The sequence below is a fragment of the Coregonus clupeaformis genome, chromosome 30 (genome assembly GCF_020615455.1).
Source record: "Coregonus clupeaformis isolate EN_2021a chromosome 30, ASM2061545v1, whole genome shotgun sequence".
Lineage (NCBI taxonomy): Eukaryota > Metazoa > Chordata > Actinopteri > Salmoniformes > Salmonidae > Coregonus > Coregonus clupeaformis.
Genome location: NC_059221.1, coordinates 12164845 through 12173400, shown reverse-complemented (window position 1 = coordinate 12173400; position 8556 = coordinate 12164845). Strand labels below are relative to the sequence as shown.

The 8556-nt window shown below is 41.1% G+C and overlaps 1 protein-coding gene across 3 annotated transcripts in view; it reads right to left on the bottom strand.

The window, feature by feature from the left end:
- Positions 1-280: 280 nt before the first annotated feature.
- The window catches only part of LOC121545894 (signal transducer and activator of transcription 6-like), a 59191-nt gene continuing 50915 nt past the window's right edge, over positions 281-8556 (bottom strand). For 2 of the 3 annotated variants that reach the window (XM_041856793.2, XM_045209427.1), the window contains 8 exons: positions 6922-7016; positions 6370-6503; positions 6003-6152; positions 5765-5831; positions 5514-5582; positions 5285-5332; positions 2035-2142; positions 281-599 (listed from right to left, as the gene is read on the bottom strand). In XM_041856793.2, the coding sequence (XP_041712727.2) occupies positions 539-599; positions 2035-2142; positions 5285-5332; positions 5514-5582; positions 5765-5831; positions 6003-6152; positions 6370-6503; positions 6922-7016 (732 nt within the window). In that variant the 3' untranslated portion in view covers positions 281-538. The remainder of the gene's footprint in view (positions 600-2034; positions 2143-5284; positions 5333-5513; positions 5583-5764; positions 5832-6002; positions 6153-6369; positions 6504-6921; positions 7017-8556) is intronic. The other variant, XM_045209428.1, reaches the window with a different exon arrangement.

The following is an 8556-nucleotide window of genomic DNA, read 5'->3' as shown; positions in this document are numbered from 1 at the left end:
CATCATTACCAATCAACTGCATTACAGTTAAAAACAACTTTGACTACTACCACCGATTTCTATATGCTAGCTATGCTAACCATCTTATTTGAACGGGAGTCAGCATTTAGCAGTCACTTCTTCTAAACCTGAAAAGGGACAACTTCAACATGTTATGCAGTGAAAACCCTTACGAAAAAGATTGTAGTCAGAGTGCAGTATAACTGCAGTATGCAGCGAATACTACAGCCAAAATTTTGCAGTGTAACTGCAGTACACTAGTTATTCTACAATTACTGCGTCCAAAATACCACAGTCGACTGCAGTTTCTGCACTTTTACTGCAGTTTCAAAACGGCAATCTTTTTTTGTAAAGGAACAGCCAAATACATCCAAATCGGACTTAAGTAAGCACATTATGGGCCTGTTACAATACATAAATTAAGACGGATTTGACGAATATCCACTTTGTTAGATCAGAGTGATGAGAAACTGTCTTCACTGGGCTCCTCCTTCTCTTGCATTCCCCCCTCCTCTTCCTCTTCCTCCTCCTCCTCCTCCTACTCCGAGAGTCTGTTCAGAATCTCCTCTAGCTCCATCTCAATAGGCTGGCCCTGGGACCTGAAAACACAAACACACAGTATATGGAGGGGTCTGAAGTGCTGTCCCAGTGAGGTGTCAAATACAGTGCCTTCAGAAAGTATTCATACCCCTTGACTTATTCTACAATTTGTTGTTACAGCCAGTATTCAACATGGATTAAATTCCTTATTTTCTTCACCCATTTACACACAATAAATACCCCATAATGACAAAGTGAAAACATGTTTTTAGAAATGTTTTCAATTGTATTGAAATATCTAATTTAGATAGGTATTCACACCCATGAGTCAATACATGTTAGAATCACCTTTGGCAGCATTAACAACTGTCAGTCTTTCTGGGTAAGTATTTAAGAGTTTTGCATACCTGGATTGTACAATATTTGCACATTATACTTTTAAAAATTCTTCAAGCTCTGTCAAGTTGGTTGTTGATCATTGCTAGACAAGTCTTGCCATAGATTTTCAAGCCAATTTAAGTCAAAACTGCAACTAGGCCACTCATGAACATTCAATGTCATCTTGGTAAGCAACTCCAGTGTATATTTGACCTTCTGTTTTAGGTTATTGTCCTGCTGAAAGGTACATTTGTCTCCCAGTGTCTGTTGGAAAGCAGACTGAACCAGGTTTTCCTCTAGGATTTTGCCTATTCCATTTCTTTATATCCTAAAAAACTCCCTAGTCCTTGCCGATGACAAGCATACCCATACCATGATGCAGCCACCACCATGCTTGAAAATATGAAGAGTAGTACTCAGTTATGTGTTGTGTTGGATTTGCCCCAAACATAACGCTTTGTTTTCAGGACAAAAAATGATTTGCTTTGCCACATTTTTTATTCTGTACAGGCTTCCTTCTTTTCACTCTGTCATTTATGCTAGTATTGTGGAGTAACTACAATGTTGTTGATCCATCCTCAGTTATCTCCTATCACAGCCATAAAACTCTGTAACTGTTTTAAAATCACCATTGTCCTCATTGTGCAATCCCTGAGTGGTTTCCTTCCTCTCCGGCAACTGAGTTAGGAAGGGCGCATGCATCTTTGTAGTGACTGGGTGTATTGATACACCACCTAAAGTGTAATTAATAACTGCATCATCAAAGGGATATTCAATGTCTGTTAGTTTTTTTGCCCATTAAACACTATTATTGCACACAGAGGGAGTCCATGCAAGTTATTATGTGACTTGTTAAGCACATTTTACTCCTGAACTTATTTAGGCTTGCCATAACAAAAGGGTTGAATACTTATTGACTGAAGAAATTTCAGCTTTTCATTTTTTATTAATTTATAAACATTTCTAAAAACATAATTCCACTTTGACATTATGGGGTATTGTGTGTAGATCAGTGATGCAACATCTCAATTTAATCAATTCTAAATTCAGGCTGTAACACAACTAAATGTGGAGAAAGTCAAGGGGTGTGAATACTTCCAGTGTGGTGTCACTCACATGTCCGGTCCAGGGAAGTGTCTGTTGGGGTTGGAGAGGGGGTCAGGGTATATCACCCCCTGTAGGGGTCCTGGGGGCAGCTGGAAGGAGGACGGGAACGGGTTGTGCCTGATGAGAGCATACAAAATACTTTGATTTTATTTGTAGCTACAGTGGCTTGCGAAAGTATTCAACCCCCTTGGCATTTTTCCTATTTTGTTGCCTTACAACCTGGAATTAAAATTGATTTTTTTGGGGGGTTTGTATCATTTGATTTACACAACATGCCTACCAATTTGAAGATGCAAAAAAAATATTGGGGGGAAACAAACAAGAAATAAGACAAAAAAAACAGAAAACTTCAGCGTGCATAACTATTCAACCCCACAAAGTCAATACTTTGTAGAGCCACCTTTTGCAGCAATTACAGCTGCAAGTATCTTGGGGTATGTCTATATAAGCTTGGCACATCTAGCCACTGGGATTTTTGCCCATTCTTCAAGGCAAAACTGCTCCAGCTCCTTCAAGTTGGATGGGTTCCGCTGGTGTACAGCAATCTTTAAGTCATACCACAGATTCTCAATTGGATTGAGGTCTGGGCTTTGACTAGGCCATTCCAATACATTTAAATGTTTCCCCTTAAACCACTCAAGTGTTGCTTTAGCAGTATGGTTAGGGTCATTGTCCTGCTGGAAGGTGAACCTCTGTTCCAGTCTCAAATCTCTGGAAGACTGAAACAGGTTTCCCTCAAGAATTTCCCTGTATTTAGCGGCATCCACCATTCCTTCAATTCTGACCAGTTTCCCAATTCTGACATTACATTTACATTTACGTCATTTAGCAGACGCTCTTATCCAGAGCGACTTACAAATTGGTGCATTCACCTTATAGCCAGTGGGATAACCACTTTACAATGTTTTTTTGTTTTTTTTGGGGGGTGGGGGGGTGGGGTAATCCCCACAGCATGATGCTGCCACCACCATGCTTCACTGTGGGGATGGTGTTCTCGGGGTGATGAGAGGTGTTGGGTTTGCGCCAGACATAGCATTTTCCTTGATGGCCAAAAAGCTCAATTCTAGTCTCATCTGACCAGAGTACCTTCTTCCATATGTTTGGGGAGTCTCCCACATGCCTTTTGGCAAACACCAAATGTGTTTGCTTATTTTTTTCTTTAAGCAATGGCTTTTTTTCTGGCCACTCTTCCGTAAAGCCCAGCTCTGTGGAGTGTAGGGCTTAAAGTGGTCCTATGGACAGATACTCCAATCTCCGCTGTGGAGCTTTGCAGCTCCTTCAGGGTTATCTTTGGTCTCTTTGTTACCTCTCTGATTAATGCCCTACTTGCCTGGTCCGTGGGTTTTGTTGGGCTGCCCTCTCTTGGCAGGTTTGTTGTGGTGCCATATTCTTAAAAATTTTTTATAATGGATTTAATGGTGCTCCGTGGGATGTTCAACGTTTAGGATATTTTTTTATAACCCAACCCTGATCTGTACTTCTCCACCTTTGTCCCTGACCTGTTTGGAGAGCTCCTTGGTCTTCATGGTGCCGCTTGCTTGGTGGTGCCCCTTGCTTAGTGGTGTTGCAGACTCTGGGGCCTTTCAGAACAGGTGTATATATACTGAGATCATGTGACAGATCATGTGACACTTAGATTGCACACAGGTGGACTTTATTTAATTAATTATGTGACTTCTGGAGGTAATTGGTTGCACCAGATCTTATATAGGGGCTTCATAGCAAAAGGGGTGAATACATATGCACGCACCACTTTTCCGTTATTTATTTTTTAGAATTTTCATTTCACTTCACCAATTTGGACTATTTTGTGTATGTCCATGACTCTTGCCAACTCCATTGCTCATTGTCAAGCCATTGGCATGACAATGAGTGACAACAAGTTGGCATGATAGCACAAACAGACTGGCACTCAGGCTAGAGTCCTGTCACGGGTCAACACATGAAAACTGACAGTCTGTCCGGGATTTAAAGTAACTGTCCAGTGTTTCCAGATTCCCATGAAATATGACCTTTAATTAATTACAATATGAGGGGAATCGTTTTCCTTCCAAATGTTTTAAATTAAGTATGTTAAAAAGCAACTTTCTGTATTAGAATGGTGGGGGTGTACCCCAACAACAGAATGGTGTGGGTGTATACCGGTCATGAAACATATTCACACGAATAGACCGCACACATGCATAAACACACAAATTTACTCATAATATCATGTTGTTCTCAAGGCATAAGAAACTGATTTGAGTTAGGAATATTGTTCGATCAAAGAAAGGCTATTTCTAAGTCTGTGTGCTATATTGCTTAATTTCCTGTTACAAAAGGAATAAGCTACTAGAAATGATTGTGACAACCAACCACTGTGTGACATCCAACCCCATGATGGGGCTGTTTGTCACAAGTGGACCGAGTGTGTTTGATGACTAATAACCTCATGTTGGAATAAGATATGAGGATTAAAAGGACCTGGGTCTTTCTATTCATGTTGAAATTAGTCTATTAAGATATACTGGTGCTGCGAAATACACATAAGAGCAAAAAGTGTGACAACCAAAACTACCTTTGTACTTGCCTGTCTTGACACTTGTCTTTTCTTTTCTAACTAGCACTGACTTTGCTGAGAGCTGCTTTGTTGAGGAAAATGTTTACTATGACATGTGGTTGTCTTACCTACAGTGCCTTGAAAAAGTATTTGCCCACTTTTTAATTTTCTCTACTTTTGCATATTTTTGGTACTGAATGTTATCAGATCTTCAACCAAAACCTAATATTAGATAAAGGGAACCTGAGTGAACAAATAACACAACAATTACATACTTATTTAATAAACAAAGTTATGCAACACCCAATGCCCCTGTGTGAAAAAGTAATTGGAGCTAAAGGTGGCACAACCAGTTATTGAGTGTAAAGGGACAATTACTTTTTCACACAGGGGCATTGGGTGTTGCATAACTTTGTTAATGAAATAAATAAAATAAGTATGTTTTTTTTTTTTTGTAAACTCAGTTTCCCTTTATCTAATATTAGATTTTGGTTGTAGATACAAGATACCATTAATAAGATTAGATAAGATAAAGATACCATTCAGAATCAAAAATATGCAAAAACAGAGAAAATCAGAAAGGGGGCAAATACTTTTTCACGGCACTGTAGCTATCTTAACATGAATGCACTAACTGTAAGTCGCTCTGGACAAGAGCGTCTAGTAAATGTGTCTTCCGGGCACTGTATAGTTTATCACATTGACTAACAAGATACTTACGGAGAGAGAGAGTAGAACGGTGATGCGCTGGCTCCATTCCCCTGGTCCCTAAGAGAGAATGATGAAGACCTTGTAAAGTCTGTGTGTGTGTGAGTGATTCAGACACACCTGACGTGTGTGTGTGTTTGTGTGTGTGTGTGTGTGTGTGTGTGCGAGAGTGTGTGTGTGTGTGTGTGTGTGTGTGTGTGTGTGTGTGTGGCGAGTGAGTGAGTGAGTGATTCAGACTCACATGGAATAGAGAGAGGAATTGTGGTCTTGTGGGGTCTCACTGCGCTGAGGAGAATCACAGAGGGCTTCCCTGTAAACACAAACACCCCAATAATTCACAACACATAGTTCGCTTTTAACAACATCATGTTAGCTAACAAAGTTGTTAGGTAACAAGGTTGTGTCCCAAATGCGACCCTGGTCAAAAGTAACGCACTACATAGTGGATAGGGTGCCATTTGGGATAGACCCTTGGTTTGTTATATAGCTTACACTCCCACTTTGGTCTGGATGGAGACTATGAGGTATCCCGAGGTGGTATCCCGAGGTAACGGGTTATCTGGTAAAATGAGGCAGGGAAGAAGATTGGAATTCCCATTTAAACCGAGAATTCGTACAATTGTCATAATATTACTCTAATTCAAAGCTTCTTCTCACAAATAATTATCTCTCTCTCTCTCTCTCTCTCTCTCTCTCTCTCTCTCTCTCTCTCATCATAAATAGGACTTGCCTGTGTAGTATTTTCTGAACACGTCATTCTTCGGCAGATCTGGATACACGTGTGTGATGAAGTCGATGTCTTGAATACGGTCACCAAGGGAACGGATCTCCAAGTCTCTCTTGGTGGACGGTTGAATATTCTGGATCTTCTGGCCCCCGTCTGGAAAGAAGGGTGGAGGTTGGGAGGGACGAAAGGAGGGAGAAAGAAAGGCCAGGTTGATAGGAATGTATCTCAGGCTTTCTGGAATCCAGTGTTCCATACCAGAGGTAAGCAGTCAGAATGGAAAAACAGAGCACCAGAAACTCCAATAGAGACTGTCAACCAAGTCGTACAGTTACTCTGAGTGGACAGACACACGGACGGTCTAAACCCTTACTCTCAGATGGAGCCACGTATGCGATGGTGATGCCGCCTATCTCAGAGTCGCTGAAGCGCAGTAAGAAGGTCCCGTTGGGCCGGTCCTTCAGAATCAGGTGGAGGTGTTGCTTACCGATGAAACCAAATATCAACCTAGAGGACGGAAGACAGCAGGACACACAGTAATCTATCTATGTGTGTGTGTGTGTGTATGTGAGTCACTCTACTGTGACTTTAAACATTAGCTCCTTTTGTGTCATTCCTGGGTTCAAATAATATTCATTTTCTTTCAAATACTTTAACTGTGCCCGATTGAACCAATGGAATTGTCCCAAAGGTGCAAACCCTGTCCATCTGACACTCAAGACAGGCTTGAATCTTTCAAACACTATTCGAAACCAGGTCTTCTCTGTGTCTCTCACTGTCAAAAACATTTTTACAAGAAAAATGAAAAAAAGCGTTTCTTATTGGACAAGTTCAGGTAGACCTTTCCTGTTTCAGTCTGTTTTCTTCCATTTGGTGCTTAATGAACAGGACCTAGCTCTGTCTCTGACTGGCAGACATGACTCACCCGTCACTCCAGTAGCTCTTCAGGTTCTTCTTGGTAAGCTCTATCACACCATCAAACCACTGCCAGAAGGTGAAAGGTCGTCCAGGGAGCACCTCCTGACCAACAAAATTACACTGTTCAATCCCTCTGCTTCTTACATTTCACTCTGTTCTGTCCACAATATTACTTGCAATCATATGCTCTTGTAAATGCAGTACAGTGCATCTAGGCCATGTGGCATATGGAGTTACCCTAGAGGTGGTGGGTGCACAGGACCTTGTGCCTACCCACTGGGCACACCACGTAATTTCAACTTGGAAATGTGGGTAATATTTGGTTGAGACGTTGATCAATGAGATTTCAACCTTTATTCACCCACTCAGCCAGAAGTTTGTTGAATTCCCAATGTGTTATCACTATGCTTCAACCCATCTAAAAGCACAATAAAGTTCCAATGGAAAAACAATGTCTGACTTTTGGTTTAGTTGTCATCTAAATGTGTTATTACTGCACTTTCAACCATTTAAAAGCAGAACAAAGTTCAAATGGGAATACAATGTCAGATATTTTGTATTTATACAACTACTTAATGTGTTATCACTGTGCTTCGTCTAATAGCACAACCAAATGACCAGGGCCCAGTTTCCCCAAAGCATCTTAAGGCTAGTTCATCGTTAAATATCTGAGCTGTTTCCAAAAACCATCGTTACTAAAGTTGCACTTGAAAATGTGCTTTACCGACTGCCTCAGAACAGCTAAGTCCGTCGTTAGATGCGTTTTTTCCCCTGCCGCGTCACTTTATACACAGAAGATCTCTGCTAAACATACATTCAAGATGTTCATCTGTCTCTCTGTGACCGCTGACAACAATGTTAGACCAGACAACAAAGGACAAGGAGAACTGTCTACAGACAATTGAGAAACCAAGATAAAGAGGCCTCCCAATTTAGGGAGGAGAGAAACCGTTAGGCTTGGAAGAGAGTATGAAATATGTTGCAGGATATTGTGAGGACGGCGATAACTAAGGAATGCAGCCTGCCCGAGCAAGGTGTAGACTATGATAAGAACGTGTGTGTGTGTGTGTGTGTGTGTGTGTGTGTATGTGTGTGTGTGTGACCTGATGGTCAGGAGAGCAGTTTTCCAGTGGAAAAATACAGCCCTGCTAAAGCGAGGTGGGATTTTTGTATGACGTGTCTGTATAAAAGATGGACTCTGAAATTGTGATAACAGAATTCTCTGGGCAGAGTTCTCTGAATAAAGACCACCTGGCTATTGCAGATCTTACAACCTTTTGGGAGACGCACAGAGACACTGAAATAGTTAGTTAATAAATTATCTTAACAGGCATGCTTATTTAAGATTGAGAGGAAAGCTTCCTACAGTTGTGTCAAGTTGGCTGGATGTCCTTTGGGTGGTGGACAATTCTTGATACACATGGGAAACTGTTGAGCGTGAAAAACCCAGCAGCATTTCAGTTCTTAACACAAACTGTTGCGCCTGGCACCTACAACAATACCCCGTTTTAAAGCACTTAAATCTTTTGTCTTGCCCATTCACCCCCTGAATGGCACAAATATACAATCCATGTATCATTTGTCTCAAGGCTTGAAAATCCTTATTTAACCTGTCTCCTCCCCTTCATCTACACTGATTGAA